At 50.3% G+C, this 20,960-nt stretch overlaps 1 protein-coding gene across 2 annotated transcripts in view; it reads left to right on the forward strand.

Moving 5' to 3' along the window:
- ZC3H12D (zinc finger CCCH-type containing 12D) overlaps positions 1-20,553 on the forward strand; it is a 40,026-nt gene extending 19,473 nt beyond the window's left edge. For both annotated transcript variants that reach the window (XM_074397293.1, XM_074397294.1), the window contains 4 exons: positions 4,285-4,424; positions 11,724-11,958; positions 15,572-15,678; positions 16,807-20,553. In XM_074397293.1, coding sequence (XP_074253394.1) covers positions 4,285-4,424; positions 11,724-11,958; positions 15,572-15,678; positions 16,807-17,675 — 1,351 coding nt within the window. In that variant the 3' untranslated portion in view covers positions 17,676-20,553. The remainder of the gene's footprint in view (positions 1-4,284; positions 4,425-11,723; positions 11,959-15,571; positions 15,679-16,806) is intronic.
- The last annotated feature ends 407 nt before the right edge of the window (positions 20,554-20,960 follow it).

Consider the following 20,960-nt stretch of genomic DNA (forward strand, 5'->3'; position numbering starts at 1 on the left):
AACCTCTGTCTCCTGGGTTCAAGCAATTCTCCTGCGTCAGCCTCTCAAGTAGCTGGGCTTACAGGCTTGTGCCACCATGCCCAGCTAATTTTTTGTATTTTTAGTAGAGATGGGGTTTCGAACTCCTGACCTCAGGTGATCCACCTGCCTCAGCCTCCCAGAGTGCTGGGATTACAGGTGTGAGCCACCGCGCCCAGTTGAGATATTTACCGTCTTAAAACTGGAGGAAACCCTAGATGTTGGCAGCGAGGACTGGTTCCTCATATGTTACTGGAGCTAAAGGAATTTAGGAAGTTCTCTGGTATCTCCACAAAGCCTGACTTCCAGTAATCATGATGAGCATTTCTAAAGACTTCCTTTTTCATATGTAAACCTGTGATCGTCCTAATCTGCCCTGAGAAAATAGCAGGAAAGTTCGCACACCAAAGAGAGCACAGTCATGCAAGTTCAAAGTGTTATCCTTGTCTTTCCTGGGCTGGCTGCCAGGCTTCTCGGGATAGGGCATGAGTGGCGTGGCGGCCCTGGGCTCTCTGAGAACTCATCTCTGCCTCTCCCTCCTGGCTCAGATCTCCACCTGTTGCTGGAGCTCATTCCTCGTGCTCCAGCCACACACCTGTCTCTGGTCCCTAGATCATGTCAGTCACGCCTGCGTTTGGATCTTTCCGGTCAACTCTCCCCTTTGCCTGGGTTACTCCTCCAGCTGCTTATCAGCTGAGTTTCTTCTCAGCCATTCATTTATTCAACAGCTTTTAAATTGAGTCATTACAATTATTAGGCACAATGTTGAGTGCTGAGAATTCTGTGATGAGCAAGAGGATCTCATGGTTTAGAGAAGGGAGACCCAGGTGACCCCCTGGATGGGTGTGAACGTTCCCCAGTGCCAGGAAGGAGCAGGAGGGTGCAGCGGGAGCTCGTGAGAGGGATCTGATGGAGTCTAGGGGGTCAGGGATGCTTCCTGAAGAAGCGAGGATGAAGCTAAGACCGAAGAGGAGGGGAGTGATCTAATCTGAAGCTAAGACTGAAGAGGAGGGGAGTGATCTAATTTGAAGCCAGGCTCTGTCTCGTCCATGGACAAGTCAAATTGATTTTGCCTTCTCAGTATCTCCAATCTATCCACTGTCTCCCTCCAGCAAAACCCCACTGACCCCATTGACTGAGTCTGAGGGAGTCTTCAGGTTTCACCACTCAGAGCAGTGTTTGGCGGCCCTTTCCTTCAGCTTTCCTGATGTGCACCCCCTGTTTTTCTTCCTGCTTCTCAGATCTGAGCCTCCTGAGTCCCCTGTGATCTAGCCCTCCTCTACCTAGAACCAGCTGCAAAGTCTCAGAGTTCCTCCAGGTCCAGCCCAGGCCGCTCACTTTCTCTCCAGGAGAGCCGGAAATTCTGTCCATGCTGTGGCTTCAGCTATTGCTTACGCAGAGATGACCTACAGCTTTAATCATTCAGAACTGTCCTCTGAACCCTAGCTGTTAACTTAACATTTCCTCTAAGTGGAAATGTTAACCGCTCAATACGTGTCTAAAATAAAACTCATGATCTTTCCCTCTAGCCCTGTTCCCTTCCAGAATTCCTGGTGTCAGAATAGCCCGCCATCCTGTTACATAAGCCAGAGATCTTGAGTCATCTCTGATGCCTTCTTCTCTATCACTCTCACATACGATCAGTCATTGAGTTTTGAGATTTGACCTTCTAAATATCTCTCAAGGTCACCTACTCTTCTCCTTCATCCACCACCACCAGCTTAGTCCAAGTTACCGTCAATTTTTGCTTTCTTTTTTGAGACCGAGTCTCACTTTGTTGCCCAAGCTGGTGTGCAATGACACAATCTCAGCTTACTGCAATATCTCTGCCTCCCGAGTTCAAGTGATTCTCCTGCCTCAACCTCCTGAGTAGCTGGGATTACAGGTACCTGCCACGATGCCTGGCTAATTTTTGTATTTTTAGTAGAGACGGGTTTCACTACGTTGGTCAGGCTTGTCTCTAACTCTTGACCTCGTGATCTGCCTGCCTCAGCCTCCCAAAGTGCTGGGATTACATGTGTGAGCCACAGTGCCCAGCCATTTTCTGCTTCAATAATAACAGATTTTGAACTGGTACCTTACGTCTGCTTTTGCTTTCTTCCAATTTACTGTCCTCTGTGCTGCCAAATTGGGCTTTTTGAATCATACATCAATAACATCATATCACATCACATCACATCATCACATCACATCACATCATCACATCACATCACATCACATCACATCACATCATCACATCACATCACATCACATCATCACATCACATCACATCATCACATCATCACATCACATCACATCATCACATCACATCACATCACCACATCACATCATATCACATCATCACATCACATCACATCACATCATCACATCACATCACATCACCACATCACATCACATCACATCACATCATCACATCACATCACATCATCACATCACATCACATCATCACATCATCACATCACATCACATCACATCATCACATCACATCATCACATCACATCACATCATCACATCACATCACATCACATCACATCACATCATCACATCACATCACATCACATCACATCACATCATCACATCACATCACATCACATCATCACATCACATCACATCACATCATCACATCACATCACATCACATCATCACATCACATCATCACATCATCACATCACATCACATCACCACATCGCATCATATCACATCATCACATCACATCACATCACATCATCACATCACATCACATCATCACATCACATCACATCACATCACATCACATCATCACGTCACATCACATCACATCATCACATCACATCACATCACATCACATCACATCACATCACATCACAGCTACTTCCAATCTTAAAATTATTCTATGGCTTTTAATTCTTCTTAAGAGGAAGAAAGGAATCTTCCATGATGTCTGCAAGGCCCTGCCTGATCTCACATCACTCTCTCTTTATTGCCTCCACTGATGTCTTTAGTGGAATCTGAGGGGCATTGGCCTTTTGCCTTGGGCTTGGGAAATGCAATAACATATTTACAAGCATCTCTCAGGATGAGAGTGATTCTGTAGATGGCTACTCCTAACGGTTTTATGTTGATCTTTCTTAGCTTCAGTTAAAGAGAAGGCCTTGTCTGTTGGTCCTCAGAATGTGTTCTCCTTGGAGCCTGTATTAGGATTCTCTGGAGGGGAGAACTAATAGGATAGATGTATATATGAAGGGAGTTTATTAAGCAGTATTGACTCACACAATCACAAGGTCCCATAATAGGCCATCTGTAAGCTGAGGAGCAAGGAAGCCAGTCCAAGTCCCAAAACCCCAAAAGTAGAGAAGCTGACAGTGCAGCCTTCAGTCTGTCGCTGAAGGCTGAAGAGCCCCTGGCAAACCACTGGTGTAGGTCCAAGAGTCCAAAAGCTGAAGAGCTTGGAGTCTGATGTTCAAGGGCAGGAAGAAGCATCCAGCATGGGAGAAAGATGGAGGCCAAGAGACTCAGCAAGTATGCTCATTCTACTTTTTCTGCCTGCTTTATTCTAGCCATGCTGGCAGCTGATTAGATGATGCCCACCCAGAATGAGGGTGGGTTGGCTTCTCCCAGTTCACTGATTCAGATGTTAATCTCCTTTGGCAACACCCTCACAGGCCCAGGAACGATGCTTTGCATCCTTCAATCCAAATCAAGTTGACACTCAATATTATCCATCACAGAGCCCAAGGCTCTACATACCCATCACAAACTATGTGGTTCTTGTTGATGGATATTGTTTGTGAATGAAAGAATGAACTATCTTTAAAATGTAGATTTTCGATTTGTGTGTGTGTGTGTGTGTGTGTGTGTGTGTGTGTGTGTGTGTTTTGAGACAGAGTCTTCCTCTGTTGCCCAGGCTGGAGTGCTGTGGTGGGATCTCGGCTCTCTGCATCTTCCACCTCTCAGGTTCAAGTGATTCGCCTTCCCCAGCCTCCAGAGTAGCTGCGATTACAGGTGCATACCACCACACTTGGCTAATTTTTGTATTTTTCATAGAGATGAGGTTTCACCATGTTGGCCAGGCTGGTCTCAAACTCCTGACCTCAAGTGATCCACCTGCCTCAGCCTCCTAAAGTGATGGGATTACAAGTGTGAGCCACTGTGCCTGGCCTAAAATGCAGATTTTCTTGGTCCCCTCTTGATTATGAGACTATGATCCAGGAAATTTAAAGGGGAATTTCCCCTACTCTTAGGAACACTTGCAGTGTCTCTACAGATTTCTTTGTTTTCCTGTTGTAGCCATGGAAATAAAGAAACCTTCTCTTGCCGGGGAATCAAGCTGGCTGTGGACTGGTTCAGGGACAGAGGACACACCTACATCAAAGTTTTTGTTCCTTCCTGGAGGAAGGACCCACCAAGAGCTGACACTCCTATCAGAGGTATGCTGGAGCAGATGTGTGCTTGGGAGGCACTAGGCACACTTCCTTGGGGCACTCTTAAAATCCACAGTCAAATTCTACTTGATGTTTGTCCTCCTCACTATGCTATAAGCTCCATGAAGGCTCCGATTATGAATGTTCAATGCCATTGCCCTAGCACCCAGCACCTAGTGTAACACCTGGTATTCAAGAGGTAGTTCAAAGTTAGGTGTTCGATGAGCAATTGTTGAGTAGATGAATGAATAAATTACTCTTTTAGTGTGAATAATAAAGTCTCAAAATAATTGTGCCTGACAACTTTTAACACCTGACGAGGGACTGGATCTGTATTCCACTCCTAATAGCTTATAGGATTTGAAAGAGGCATTTATTTGATCAGGTAATATTTATTTACTGAATACCTCATCTAATCTCTTTATTTAAAAAGAAGACGACAACTGAGACTTAGGGAATTTTTTTTTTTTTTTTTTTTTTGAGAGGAGTCTTGTTCTGTTGTCCAGGCTGGAGTACAGTGATGGGATCTCAGCTCACTGTAACCTCCGCCTCCTGGGTTCAAGCGATTCTCCTGCCTCAGCCTCTCCAGTAGCTGGAACTACAGGCATGCGCCACCACACCCAGATAATTTTTGTATTTTTAGTAGAGATGGGGTTTTACCATGTTGGCCAGGATTGTCTCGATCTCTTGACCTCGTGATCTGCCCGCCTCAGCCTCCCAAAGTGATGGGATTACAGGCATGAGCCACTGCGCCCGGCTTTTTCATTTTTAATTATTAAATCAGGAATATTTTAAGCTACAAGTATTAGAACACTGCAGTTTTATTTGTTTATTTATTTATTTTTGAGGCTCACGTAGTAGTCCAGGCTGGAGTGCAGTGGTGCTGTTACGGCTCATTGCAGCCTTGCTTTCCCCTGGCTCAGGAGATCCTCTTACCTCAGCCTTCTCAGTAGCTGGGACTATAGGTGCACACCACCATACTTGGCTGGTATTTTATTTTATTTTATTTTTTTGACAGAGTTTCACTCTTGTTACCCAGGCTGGAGTGCAGTGGTGAAATCTCGGCTCACTGCAACCTCTGCCTCCCAGGTTCAATCAATTCTCCTGCTTCAGCCTCCTGAGTAGCTGGAACTGCAGGAACATGCCACCATGCCCAGATAATATTTGTATTTTTAGTAGAGATGGGTTTTCACTATGTTGGACAGGTTGGTCGTGAACTCCTCACCTCAGGTGATCCACCCGCCTCAGCCTCCAAAAGTGCTGGGATTACAGGCACCAGCCACTGCACCCGGCCCTGGCTAGTTTTTGCATTATTTGTAGAGATGGGATTTCGCCATGTTGCCCAGGCTGGTATTTAACTTCTGGGCCTAAGCAATCCCTCTGCCTCGGCCTCCCACAGTGCTAGGATTATAGCAGGCATCCCCAAACTTTTTACACAGGGGGCCAGTTCACTGTCCCTCAGACCACTGGAGGGCCGCCACATACTGTGCTCCTCTCACTGACCACCAATGAAGGAGGTGCCCCTTCCTGAAGTGCGGCGGGGGGTCGGATAAATGGCCTCAGGGGGCCGCATGTGGCCCGCGGACCGTAGTTTGGGGACGCCTGGATTATAGGCATGAGCCACCACGCATGGTCAGAACACTGCGGTTTCAACAAAAAATGTCTTGTTTGTTGTTTGGCTTCGTATACAGGTTGAGCATCCTTTGTCTGAAATACTTGGGACCAGAAGGGTTTTGAATTTCTGAATATTTTTATTATGCTTACTGCTGAGCATTCCTAATCCAAAAATCCCAAATCCAAAATGCTCCCATGAACATCTCCTTTGAACATCATGTTGGTCGGATTTTCGGATTAGGGATGCTCACTGGTAAGAAGGGATCAGATGCAAAGCTCTTTATTATTACGATCAAGTGTTTTGTACTCGACATAATGGCATGTGCTAGACTTTGACACAACTGGCAGCACAGTAGGGCGTTTCAACCAGCATTGCCTCGGACACGTGAGTCATGTGTCACACTACAAGGTCAGGACGGCTACGATGATAGGGATTTTCAACTCTGTTACAGTTATATGGGACCACTGTCACGTATGTGGTCTGAAACATAGTTATGCAGTGCAATTGCCATGAGTTTTCTCTCCTAGCATGAGAACTTCTCCCTCAATGGCAGTGCAGGCCATTTGAGTTGACTGGCAGTTTTCATTTTAGCGTACCCGGCATGGAGGAGGCAGGCAGCCTGGCGCCTCTGCCCACCACTTATTCCAATGGCAGAATGATGATGGTTTTATTCTAGGAGGACAACAGCCCCAGGGGAGGTTTCCTCCTTCCTGGTGGTGTCTTCACTTTCTTTATAGTGACAGGGATGGGAAATGAGGGGCGGTTCATGCCACTCATTTCCCATCCCTATGGCTATAATCCGGAGCAGCTGCCCGGGAGTAGCTCACCTGTTGGTTAGTCACCCCGACTTCGCCTGACTTCCACTCCATCTCCACCGCCTGGAGTGCTCCAAGACTGCAGGGAAATGGCTCCCACCTCCGCTCCAGCCTTCTGTGCACATTCTAGGCCATGCTTCCCTCCACGCTGCAAAATCAATATGATCCTCTCTGCTTTCTGTCTTCCTAAAATATGCCAAAATCCTGGGTTTGCTGATGTCCCCAAACCTAATTTTAATGTGATTATAGATTCTGCCCTCTGCCTCACCTTACATTACACTGGGACTATGAGAAGGAGGGAGGATAAATACTTGTGTGCAGTTCCCGTCATGAACTGGTTGCTCCAAATTATTCTTTATGGTCTGAATATGAAGAATGGCGAATTTCTTTTTCTTTTTCTTTTTTTTTTTTTGACAGAGTCTCACTCTGTCACCCAGGCTGGAATGCAGTGGCGTGATCTTGGCTCACTGCAACCTTTACCTCCCAGGTTCAAGTGATTTTCCTGCCTCTGCCTCCTGAGTAGCTGGGATTACAGGCACGTGTCACCACACTTGGCTAATTTTTGTATTTTTAGTAGAGACAGGGTTTCACCAGGCTGGTTTGGAACCCCTGACCTAAGGTGATCCACCTGCCTCAGCCTCCCAAAGTGCTGGGATTAAAGACATTAGCCACTGTGCCTGGCCCAAGAATGGTGAATTTCAATAGTAGTGTAATACTTAAATATAATATGGGAACAAGTAGAGAAATTACTTTGGGGTAGGGAAGGAATTTTTTTTTTTTTTTTTTTTTTTTGAGACAGAGTTTCACTCGTTACCCAGGCTGGAGTGCAATGGCACGATCTCGGCTCATTGTAACCTCCGCCTCCTGGGTTCTGGCAATTCTCCTGCCTCAGCCTCCTGAGTAGCTGGGATTACAGGCACACACCACCATGCCCAGCTAATTTTTTGTATTTTTAGTAGAGATGGGGTTTCACCATGTTGACCAGGATGGTCTCGATCTCTTGACCTCGTGGTCCACCCGCCTCGGCCTCCCAAAGTGCTGGGATTACAGGCTTGAGCCACCGCGCCCGGCCCTTCTTTTTTTTTTTTTTTTTTTTTGAGACGGAGTTTTGCCCTTGTTACCCAGGCTGGAGTGCAATGGCGCGATCTCGGCTCACCGCAACCTCCGCCTCCTGGGCTCAGGCAATTCTCCTTCCTCAGCCTCCTGAGTAGCTGGGATTACAGGCACGTGCCACCATGCCCAGCTAATTTTTTGCACTTTTAGTAGAGACGGGGTTTCACCATGTTGACCAGGATGGTCTCGATCTCTCGACCTCGTGATCCACCCGCCTCGGCCTCCCAAAGTGCTGGGATTACAGGCTTGAGCCACCGCGCCCGGCCGGGAAGGAATTTTTAAATAAGCCACAAGTGCAGACTTACAAGAAAAGATGAATAAATTTGACTATACTAAAATAAAAGTTTTTTTTTTTTTTTTGAGACAGAGTTTCGCTCTTGTTACCCAGGCTGGAGTGCAATGGCGCGATCTTGGCTCACCGCAACCTCCGCCTCCTGGGTTCAGGCAATTGTCCTGCCTCAGCCTCCTGAGTAGCTGGGATTACAGGCACGCACCACCATGCCCAGCTAATTTTTTTGTATTTTTAGTAGAGACGGGGTTTCACCATGTTGACCAGGATGGTCTCGATCTCTTGACCTCGTGATCCACCTGCCTCGGCCTCCCAAAGTGCTGGGATTATAGGCTTGAGCCACCGCGCCCGGCCAAATAAAAGCTTTTATTATTAACAGATACCACAAAAACAAACAAGTGAAAAGACAAGACTCAAACTGGGGTGAGAGTGTGGGGATGGGTTATATATCACACATTACTGATGAGGGATTACTGCCTAGATCTAGAGAGATCTTCTCCAGATCAATGGAACAAAAACAATGAATCAACAGAAAGATGCACTAAAGCACAAATAGGCTGTTTACAGAAAAGAAAACATACATGGCCACATAAACATACAAACACATAAAAAGATGCTCAATCTCATTAGCACCAGAGAAATGCAAAATAAAACCATAGTAGGAGGCCATTTTGTACCCACCAGGTTGGCAAAAATTCAAAAGCCTGAAAATGCCAAGTGTTGGCAAGGTTGTCTTATATGTTGTTTTGGGTATGTAACTTGGCATCACCACTTTGGAAAACAATTTGGCATTATCTTGTAAAGTGCCTTCCATATAGCTCAGCCGTATTCACTCTTGGAGATACACCCTGAAGATGCCCTTGCCTCTTCTGTGCCAGGGGCTTTCATGCAAGACTAACAGTGATGAACACATGACATAACCAAACCTCACAAACACAATGATGAGCAAAAAAGACAAGCCACTTAAGCATATGTATAGTATCATTCCATTTGTGTAAAATCCAATGGGTAACTATACTGAAAATGATCCTCAGCTGGGCATGGCAACTCACGCCTGTAATCCCAGCACTTTGGGAGATTGAGATGGGTGGATACTTGAGTCTAGAAGTTTGACACTAGCTTGAGCAACATGGCGAAACTTCGTCTTTACAAAAAATACAAAAATTAGCTGAGTGTGGTGGTGCACGCCTGTAGTCGGAGCTACACGAGAGGATTACCTAAGGTAAGAGGATTACCTGAGCCTGGAAGGTAAAAGCTGCAGTGAGCCATGATTGTGCTAACGCACTCCAGCCCAGGCGACACAGTGAGATCTTGTCTCAAAAAAAAAAAAAAAAAAGAAAGAAAAAGAGGTCAGGCACGATGGCTCACGCCTGTAATCCCAGCATTTTGGGAGGCTGAAGAGGATGAATCACAAGGTCAGGAGTTTGAGACCAGACTGGCCAACATGAGACAATGGTAAAACCTTGTCTCTACCAAAAATACCAAAAAATTAGCTGGCATAGTGGCATTTGCCAGCAATCACAGCTACTCAGGAGGCTGAGGCAGGAGAATTGCTGAACCCGGGAGGCAGAGGTTGCAGTCAGCCAAGATCAGGCCACTGTACTCCAGCCTGGGTGGCAGAGTAAGACACCGTCTTGGGGCGGGGCAGGGGGTGAGAAAGAAAATGATTCTCATAATCTGTATTTTAAATAATAAAAGCAAGGACATTTTATAAACTCAGAGTTCTAAAACTAGGGTTGTCCTAAAGTCTTAAGGGAAATGGAGAGGATTGCAGACTGAGGGGGCAGAGGGGACTTCCAAACATGGGCCACCTCCTCTTTCTCGAAGGAGATGCTGCGTATGTGGCATCTTTATTTTTGTTCTTTGTACCATAGACGCATTATGCACTTTTTTGTTTTTTTTTGAGACGGAGTTTCACTTTTGTTGCCCAGGCTGGAGTGCAATGATGCCATCTTGGCTCACTGCACCCTCCACCTCCTAGGTTCAAGCGATTTTCGTGCCTCAGCTTCCCGAGTATCTGGGATTACAGGCATGCCCACCACGCCTGGCTAATTTTGTATTTTTAGTAGAAGGTTTCTCCATGTTGGTCAGGCTGGTCTCGAACTCCCAACCTCAGGTGATCTGCCTGTATCGTCCTCCCAAAGTGCTGAGATTATAGGCATGAACCACCTCGCCTGGCCTCATTATGCACCTTTAAAAAAATCAGCAAACTGGGCAGGGTGAGGTGGCTCACACTTATAATCCCAGCACTTTGGGAGGCTGAGGCCAGTGGATCATGAGGTCAGGAGATGGAGACCATCCTGGCTAGCACAGTGAAATCCCGTCTCTACTAAAAATACAAAAAAATTAGTTGAGTGTGGTGGTGTGAGCCTGTAGTCCCAGCTACTGGGGAGGCTGAGGCAGGAGAATCACTTGAACCGGGGAGGTGGAGGTTGCAGTGAGCCGAGATCGTGCCACGGAACTCCAGTCTGGGCCACAGAGCGAGACTCTGATTAAAAATAAATAAATAAATAAAAAAAACAGCAATCTGTGAAAGGACTTAAATTTGAGGGACCTCAGTAACTATTACATGACAAAGAGATTTTTTTTTTTTCTGCATGTCTCTAACGGCAAAATTAAGATCAAACAGCTGACCTTCCTGGATGCAGAGTTTAGCCTCGGATAAGAAAGGCCTTGTAATGTTTGTACCATGTGGTATCTGTTTACCTCTTGACTAGTTTTTGCAAGAACGCTCACTAACTTGAGCTCAGTCCACTCATAAACACTGTGAGACAGGAAGAGGAGGTATTGGTATCTTCATTTTATGAATACGGACATTAAACCGGGGTGAAGTACCCAGGAACTGGAGCCTGGCCAAGACTCCAGGCTGGATTCCTAGTCCTGGATGCTTTCTATGATATTCTTGAGTCCCTGCATCTGTCTGTGACGGGGTGCTCCATCCCCAAAGTGTCCCAGGCAGATTTCCCTATGTTGGGAGAAGATGGACCCCTGGCTCCCTGCTAGGGGCCCATGCAGGCCTTCCAGGTGGATGCAGGGCTCCCCGTCATGCTGCAGGCATCACCAAGGTCCCAGTTAATATCGGAATGTCTTTCTCCAGGAGGCCCATTTGCCTGCTGTGGTAGGGGCACTGTGGCATGGAACCCTCAAAAGGACAAGGACTGTGGCTGAGACCCTCCTTCTAAGTGACTCTGCCTTGTAGAGTACCACTTTCTGGACTCCTGTCATGACATAGGCAGGACAGAAGCCATCCACCCGCTTGATCTGGGGCTTCAGGCAAACTGAGTGAAACTGAGTGAAAGAAGTGAACGTTAGAGCAGGAAAATCTGGTGTCTTTTTCTTCCTCCCCTCAAAATCTTCCTGGCCCTCATCTGACCGGCGGGGAAATGGGTGTGAAGGTGGGTGGCCTCGCGTTGGGGGTGGTTCTCAGGGGCGGTGCCCTCAGGCCCTCACCCGTCCCCGCCGCCCGCTCGCAGAGCAGCACGTGCTGGCGGAGCTGGAGCGGCAGGCGGTGCTGGTGTACACGCCGTCCCGCAAGGTGCACGGGAAGCGCCTGGTCTGCTACGACGACCGCTACATCGTGAAGGTGGCCTACGAGCAGGACGGCGTCATCGTCTCCAACGACAACTACCGGGACCTGCAGAGCGAGAACCCCGAGTGGAAGTGGTTCATCGAGCAGAGGCTGCTCATGTTCTCCTTCGTCAACGACCGGTACGGCCGGCGGGGGTCCTGACAGTGAGGCCGGGGGCGGGGCAGAGGCGACGCGGCTTCCAGGCAGTGGGGCTTGGGGTCACCCAACCCCGCAGACAGAGCTCCCCCAGGCCTGCTTTCTCCGCAGGTGCCTTCCCCAGTAGGGGAGCTGCTTTGCCCTGACCTTAACTGTTCCCAGGGCCACATCTGACTCACCACAGAGATGCCCAAGTGGTGGGCCAGGCATGGAAGCATGTGCTCAGGGCATCAGCACCTCCAAAAAACAAAATGGCATGCTTCAGGGCATTGAAATAGTCATCTTGGACAAAACCTGTTTTGCCTTTCACTTATTTCAGGTTTTTGTCTTTTTTTAAAAAAAGTTTTAAATTACATATGGGAGTGGGCGATGGAATTTTTTTTTTTTTTTTTTCTGAGACAGGGTCTTGCTCTGTTGCACCGGTTGGAGGGCAGGGGCATGGTCACGGCTCACTGCAGCCTCGAACACCTGGGGTCAAGCGATCCTCCTGCCTCAGCCTCCCAAAGTGTTGAGATTTTAGGTGTGAGCCACTGAGTCCTGCCCAGAATTTTTTCTTTTGGGCTGTAAAGATCTCCACCTGCCCGGCCCTGACTGTCTCCATACCTCTGGGTTGAAATGTTCAAGAGAACCTGGCTGGTTCATGGAGCCCTGAAATAGTCCCCTTGCGTCAGTTCATCCTAGACCAACTGGCTATGGCTGGGGGCAGAGCAGGACACCATGGCCACAGGTACAAACCGCTCAGCAGGGGGCAAGGGCAGACCCTGGCGAGGAGAGAGGGTCTGGAGACCAGAACAGTGTGTGACAGAGCACAGCCAGCGGAGCTGCTGCTCCCATGTCCACTCCTATTCCAGGCAGCATTAGCCTGGCCCTCATTCTGGGCCCTCTGACTGACTTTTCGGAACGTAGTTTGAGACAAACTCCTGAGCTCTGTGGGGGCAGGGACTGTGTGTCTTATGTGCGGTGCCCCCATCCTGCCTGGCCCACAGGCGTGCAATTACTAGTTGTAGAGGAACTCCCAAGTGAATGGCTGTGGCCCGGGGAAGGGGGATGGGGAGAGGGGTCTGGGCTCAGGCTGCCTGCACATGGCCAAGCAGCTCCTGACTTCTGATCCAGGGACACAGTGTGATGTTTGAGAAGGAATTGGGGCTTTGGAGCAGGCAGGTGAGGTTTCCATCTGAGGTTCTGTCACTTACTGACTGGGGGTCCAGGGGGAACCACTCAACCTCTCTGAGCTGAATGTTCTTCACTTGGAAAAGGGATGAATAATAATAGCACCTCTGAGATCATTGTGAGGACCAGAGAGAATTGTGCTCCAGGAGTGGTAGCAGCTGCTCTTAGGACATGGTGCCCCAGGGGGTACTGAGGTCCCCACAGCCAACCGCTTGTGCAGCCCTGGAGGTGGAGGGGCAGAGGTATGGCAGCAGTGCCCTGCAGGAGCCCCATTGTCATTTCAGCTGCAAAAGGCCAGTGGCTGTCACTGTCCAGCTGCGGCCTGGAGTCAATGGCTGGTCTGGTAACTGTGGGCTCCAGAAAACCTCACTGTGCTCTCAGGGGCATGGCCATCTCTGGCCTGATGACAGCTTGGGGCCAGGGCCAAGTCCTTTTGATGCACTGGCCTCTGTTACGGGCCTGCCAGAAGGCAGGGCCTGCCACCCACTTGTGAACGAGGGCGCCTGTCCTGGTGCCTTGGGCACGTCCACAGGGCCCTCTTGGCACAGTTCCTACTCCTGAGAGAGCAGGAGAGGAAGTCTTTGAGAACTTTTAATAACCACAGTGGGCGGTTCCCCAGATTCTTGGTCAAGGCCCAACTCTGAGAAGTGCAGCTGGGAGCTGAGCTGCGGAGGTGACACAGGGCCAGAGATCATCCAGCTCCCTGCAGAGTGAGACTTCAGCATGACTCTGGACTTTTAGGGGGACAGCCACCCATAAAATCATCTCCTCCCCGATTTAGAATCCCAACCTCTCTGCAGAACCTGGAAGTGTCTCTGGAAACAAAAGCATTCATATAAAAAGTGGACCTAACCCAGCGAGGGGTGTTTTCCTTCTGAGGAATTGGATTTTCCCTGTTGAGCATGCATTCCCTTCCTCATTAGGGCTTCAAGCCAGGGAGGAGTGAAGGGCAGGTCGGGGGCAGGGCAGCCCTGGAAACAGACCAGACCCTGTGCCCCCAGGGTTTGCAGAGGAGGGGGTTAAGTCAGCGAGGAGGCTGTGTGTGCAGGCAGCACCTTCCTCACTGATCCAAACTCCCTGTTCCCACTGAACCTCTTCGCCTGGAGGTTCACAGCCCAGAGCTGTGTTTGGCACCCGGTGAAACACAGGAGAAATGAAATCTAAGTCTCAAGGAGCCCATACAACTCGGAAACTTCTGGAACTGGGTTTTTGGTTTGTTTATTTAGAGATAGAGTTGTCCTGGGTGGACTCCTGGCCTCCAGGGATCCTCCCTCCTCCCTCCTAGTAGCTGGGACTGCAGGCACAGGACACCACACCCAGCTTTTCTGGAACTGCTTGTTAACCTCATAGAGGTTTGTAACCTTTTGTTGAGGACAATGGGGAGCCAGAGGAGCCCTTAGAGCAATTACGCTTCCATTTTCCTGGGTAAAAATCACCTGGGAAGTTCTTCAAATGCAGATTCCTGAACAACTTCAGATTCTGATGGAGCAGGTCTTGCATGAAGCTCTGAGACTGCGTTTTTAATTTAATTTATTTATTTATGTAGATTTATTTATTTATTTATTTATTTATGAGATCTTTTTTTGCCAGGATCTCACTCTGTCATCTAGGCTGGAGTACAGTGACATGAGCATGACTCACTGCAGCCTCCATCTCCCAGGCTCAGCCATCCTCCCACCTCAGCCTCCCGAGTAGCTGGGTCTAAAGACATTCACTACCACACCTGGCTGATTATCTTTCATTATTATGTTTTTAGACAGAGCTTCATTTTTGTTACCCAGGCTGGTGTGCAATGGCACGATAGTGGCTCACTGCAACCTCCGCCTCCCGGGTTCAAGCGATTCTCCTGCCTCAGCCTCTGGAGTAGCTGGGATTACAGGCACCCACCACCACGCCCAGCTAATTTTTTGTATTTTTAGTAGAGATGTTGGCCAGGCTGGTTTCAAACTCCTGACCTCAGGTGATCTGCCTGCGTCGGACTCCCTAAGGGCTGGGATTACAGGCATGAGCCACCGTGCCATGCCTCTTTTTAAAAACTTTTTATAGAGACAAGGTTTCACTATGTTGCCCAAGCTGGTCTTGAACTCCTGAGCTCAAGGGATCCTTCCCAAAGTGTTGGGACTACCCATGTGAACCACTGCACTCAGCTGATTGCATTTTTAAGTTGCTAGGTGATTCTGACACTACTGGCTTGAATCACAGCAGGAGAAACACCCGAAGAGGCCCAGAGCTGTGCTGTGTGCTCTGCATGGGGTTCAGTGTGAAGGGGAGGTTTTGCTTGAAGATGCTGTGACATCCTCTGGGTGATGGTGGGTCCGGGCCGAATGCTTCCTGGTGCTCTCAGGGAGCTTGGGCCTGCTCCTTTTGTACAGGTGTTGGTGCCAAATCCCAAGTGGTCTTGCAGTTGCCTCTGTGCTTATTTTCCAGGTTCATGCCTCCTGATGACCCCCTGGGCCGCCACGGACCCACCCTGAGCAACTTCCTGAGCAGGAAGCCGAAGCCCCCAGAGCCATCCTGGCAGCATTGTCCCTATGGTGAGTGAGGCTCAGTGCTTCGCCAGCGCTGTTCAGGGCCTCGTGTGGGGGCAGTACAGAAGCACAGACAAAAGCGCTGGCCTGGGCTCAGCAGCCCGGGTGCTTGCCTGAATTCTGCCCTCCAGCTGTGCCACCCTGGAGAGTTAACTTTCCTGACAGGGTTATTGTAGAACTGACATCCTGGCTGGTGTTGGCATGGGGGTGAGGGTCCCTTGCCAGGGTCAGATGCAGGGGTCTCTCACATAGCAAAGTTGTGTCTGAAAAATGGGGAGGCTGGACGCACACCCAGCTCTGGGTCTCAGTCGCTTTACCTGGCCCCTGGCAGCTTCTGTCCTCACTCTGCCCAGCTCCCCACCCTTCCACTTATGGACTGTGGTCACTGCTATCCATGAAGAGTTAAGCATTTACCCTAGCACCCTGGGGGATGCCAGCCTTCTAGCCATCTCTTTCACTGACTTGCTTCACCAAGTTATTTGATGTCTTCAAGTTCAGTAAAGACTTGGGTGACATTCAGTCATTTCTTTTTAGAATTAGGTGACCATACATACATTCAGGCTGGCTCCTCCTGCCCCATTTCACTCTCAGAAGCCCTGGGTTTGGATGGTAATACTTGATCATTTGTTCAGGACTCTGTTAGAACAGCGGGCAGGGAGAGGGCAAGGGTTAGCACAGGGAACATGGAGAACGCTGGGGACTGAGGCGGCACTGCAGGCGCAGCCCTATGCCCTGAGCACCCAAGCCCTACCGCCCTCTCCCTAAGCCTGGCCCTATCCACGGGGTCCCTGGGGAAGTGGAGGCTGAAAGTCTTTGAATCCAGAGATTTGGTCTTAGTCTCTGGTCAAAGGGGCCTGCGACCGACACTCCTCTGCGGACCTTGGGATTAGTGTGCCCAGCGGCCTTCGCCCAGGCCGCCCGCCCCCCCCAGGCACTTCTCCCACTGTCGGCCCCGCGCCCAGATCCTGAGGCGTTTCCAGGGCGCTAAGTCTGGAGTCCGGGGCGGCCTGGGGGTCTGCTGAAGGACTCTCCCCCGAGAGGCCACGGGCGGGCACTCCCTAGAGGCACCAGGCAGCACCGCCCCTCTGCGCCCCCCGCCTCACGCCGCGCCCTCTCTGCCCCTGCCCCTTTCAGGCAAGAAATGCACCTACGGCATCAAGTGCAAGTTCTACCACCCGGAGAGGCCGCACCACGCGCAGCTGGCGGTGGCCGACGAGCTCCGCGCCAAGACTGGGGCCCGGCTTGGCGCTGGCACCGAGGAGCAGCGGCCTCCGAGCGCCCCAGGCGGCCCTGCAGAAGCCCGGGCGGTCCCCCGGGAGCCGATTGCTCACAGCCTCCCGCCAGCGCGGGGATCCCTGGACCTGGCTGCCCTGCGGGGGAGCTTCTCTCGCCTGGCCTTCAGCGACGACCCGGGGCCCCTGGGGCCGCCTCCCTCGAGCCCTCCCTGCGGCCTCGCGCCCCGACTGGGCGGGCCCGACTGGGTGTCCGCTGGTGGCCGGGTGCCCCGGGTCTCGCCGTCTTCGCGGGCCGGCGGCGCTGCCACCTCCGAGCTGCCCAGCCTTGGGGCGCCGGGGCCAGGCCCACCCGGCCTCCCTGGCCCTCAGAACCCGTTCTCCCTGGGCGACCTCCCGCCCCCGCCCGGTCTGCAGCTCCAACCGCGGGGCGAACACCGCCCCAGGGATCTGCACGGGGATCTGCTGCCCCGGCTCAGGCCGCCCGACGACCCATGGGCCCGTCCGCCCAGCTCCGACCGCTTCCCGGGGTGCTTGGCTTGGGCGGAGCCGGCCTGGGGCGATGGCGCTACTGGGGGACTCTCAGGGTACTCTGCAGAGGACGGCGAGGGGGACGCGCGCGCCCTGGCTCGCCTCGCTCTCTACAGCGTCTTTCCGCGCGACCACGTGGACCGCGTGATGGCCGCGTTCCCCACGCTCTCCGATTTCGACAGGCTCATCCTCCTGGTGCAAAGATCCCAAAGCGCGCGGGCGCCCCTGGGCAAGCCCTAAGGGACCACCACGCCCTTGCAGGGAATGGCCCAGCCTCACCTTGTGTCTTAGACGGGTGGACCAGTGGTTGCCAGCCTTGACCTGAGTGGGCCCGCCGTGACGCCCCCGTTTCTTTAAAGATGGTCAGGGACGTCTGCTTCCTCCTCCTTAGCGGGGTTGGGTGGGGGCCTGGTGGCACTTGGTGATCCTCACTGAGGCTGGGGCCTGCTGCCGGGAGGTTCCCCCCACTTCCGTGGACGGAGTGATTTTCCACGTGCAAGGAGACTGCAGCTCCAAGCTGTAGTGGAATCCACAAGTGGGTCACAAAATCAATTTAGTGGGTCACTCCCACAAACACAGCGGACTGGGACAGCTCAGAGCACACCCTGCACAATCAGGCTGAGTCTAAACTCTTGTTACCTAGCCTGTGTTCCTACCCCCTTGGCAGCCATGTAACTAACCTTAGTGTGGGTCATGGTCAGAAGTTTGACAAAGACGGGTGAATGGTCTTGAACTGCATTACATCAGATAATGTTGGAAATAGCAGTCAGGTGGCCAGGGGAGGTTTGCCATCCGGAAGTTTTTGTGTTAGCTATTGCTAACCCCACCCGCAAGCTGGGCCCAGACTTCAGGGGTGGGCTCTGCTGTGCTCCAAATTGCGTGGCTGTATCTTGCTAGGGACGAGTGGAAGGATTGCTTTGTCCCAGGGCCACCTTCTGGGGCCTTCACTCCCCTTCACACACACGTACACCACACCACACAAATACATGCACACACAAGTATGCAGTCTCACACATGTACACACTCACACACATCACACAGACACATCTTTTGGCTCAGGGTTAAATATTTCCATTTTTTTTTAAGACATTCATCATGGTAGTTTCCAGAACAGGTCTTCAACTGTACCAGCTGAGTGTCTGTGGCTGCCGCCTCCTCCTCCTGCTCCTCCTTCTTTTCAAAAGAAACAGAGCCTCAGCCTCGTGCGGTGGCTCACGTCTGTAATCCCAGCACTTTGGGAGGATGAGGCAGGCAGATCACTTGGGGTCAGGCATTCAAGACCAGCCTGGCCAACATGGTGAAACCCTGTCTCTACTAAAAATACAAAAAATTAGCCAGGCATGGTGGCATGTGCCTGTAGTCCCAGCTACTCACGAGGCTGACATGGGAGAATCTCTTAACCCAGGAGGCAGAGGTTGCAGTGAGTTGAGGTCATCCCGCTGCACTCCAGCCTGGGCAACAGAGTGAGACTGTCAAAAAAAAAAAAAAAAAAAAGAGTCTCACTCTTGAGTACAGTGGTATGATCATAGCTCACTGCAGTCTCAAACTCCTGGACTCAAGCAATCCTCCTGCCTCAGCCTCCTGAATAACTGGGACTGCAAGCATGAGAGCCACACTTCACAGCTTAACTGGGTTTGGGTGAGTCAGGACTTTTGCTCTGAAATCTACAGGTCAGCAGAAAGCTGACATGAGCCAAGTCATAGAGTTTACTGCCATCTTTCTGGTGCCATTTCTTCCAGTTAGCTCCTGCTCTGAGTTTGAGGAGAAGGGGCCTACCCTTTTGCAATGGCTAAGAAGTGAGATGGTGCTGCCAGAGTGTCAATCCCCAAATCCTCAGGGGGCCCTGGCCACTCCTGGCAGCATCCACCCATTCTGGCCATACCAGCCCCATGCCAGCCCTATGCCAGCCAGACTATGGCTCATTTGTTCACTAGAGGGCTTGGTAGCTTGGCAGTTTCGGGGTAAGCATGAGGCACTTCCCAGGGGAAGACCAGCCCCCAGCCCCACAAGATTCCTGCAGCCTGTTGGTGCAGAGGGAACTCTTGCCAGTTTATTACCAGATTTCATGAGATGTTGGCAGGCCTGGGGGACACCACAGGGAAAGTGCGTTCCTAGCCCTTTCATTCATGCTAAATGACACCCCTGCGGAATACACTGATGTCAAGTTTTTCTGAGACTCCTTTGATCATTTTAAACCAGATTCTGAGCATGGCTTGAGCCAGATCTGTTCCTCACTCCCTTTTTTCCAAAGAGGATGGTGCACCCACAATTTTACCATATCATATTGGAATCTCAGTCCTGAAGATGGTCCACTCTTTGTAAATAAGTTGGACTTTCCTCATGATGTGTGTGGTTTTTTTTTTTTTTAATTTCAATTTTATCTTTTTGAGACAGGGTTCTGCTCTGTCACCCAGGCTGAAGTGCAGTAGTGCGCCATCAGTGCTCACTGCAGCTTTGACTTCCCGGGCTCAAGCAATCCTTGTGCCTCAGCCTTCTGAGTAGCTGGGACTACAGGTGCACCACCACATCCCGCTGATTTTTTCAATTTTTTTGTAGAGACCCAAAGCGTTGGGATTACAGGCATGAGCCACGGCATGGGGCCTTTATTTTTATTTTTAACTTTTTGACAAGACACGCTTTCTATTAGAGCTGCTTTTTGTCTCCCTGGCTCAGTCTCCTGATGTAGAATCATTGTGTTGCTGATTTTCAGTTGAAAATGTTTAAACTGCTTCCTTTGAGAATAAGTTTGAGTTTTAGTAAGCTGTAAAGCTATTTTATTTGGTTCACTCTGAATAAAACAAGTACACACAAAAAAGTGAAAACGCAGCATGTTTCAAGTGTAATCCCCTTTGGAATTTTTCCAAAGTCTTAGTATATGTCTTTGTGACACAAAAACAGATGGGACAGGTCAATAAAATGTTCCTAGTTGCATAGCTGTTACTGTGCTTCAAAAATAAATCAGTTTTACCACAGCTGGATTCTTTATTGTCAATTGTCTATTAGCTTCTCCTACTGGCTTTCCCTCTAGATTGGTCTGTCCTGTTAAAAATTGTGGGTGTAAGCCGGGCGCGGTGGCTCATGTCTGCAATCCCAGCATTTTGGCTGGTTTCATGAGGTCAGGAGTTTGAGACCAGCTTGGTCAACATGGTAAGACCCTGTCTCTTCTAAAAACACAAAAATTAGCTGGGTATGGTGGCGCACACCTGTAATCCCAGCTCCTCGGGAGGCTGAGGGAGGAGAATTGCTTGAACCTGGGAGGTAGAGGTTGTAGTGAGCTGAGATTGCGCTACTGCACTCCAGCCTGGGAAACAGAGTGAGACGCTGTCTCAAAAGAAAAACCAAAATCCAAAAACAAAAAACCAAACACAAAGTGGGTGTGAAGAAGACTGAGGCTGTAGCTGGTCTCAGCAGTTTCAGGCCCATGCTGTTTCACCTGGGGGGATGTTAGGGGCTCAAATCCACCTTTTCCAGGAGAAGCAGTGAGGCCACAGCGAGGACCTCCCTTTGCTGGATGTGCAGCAGGCT

This window comes from Saimiri boliviensis, chromosome 4, assembly GCF_048565385.1.
Source record: "Saimiri boliviensis isolate mSaiBol1 chromosome 4, mSaiBol1.pri, whole genome shotgun sequence".
Taxonomy (NCBI): Eukaryota; Metazoa; Chordata; class Mammalia; order Primates; family Cebidae; genus Saimiri; species Saimiri boliviensis.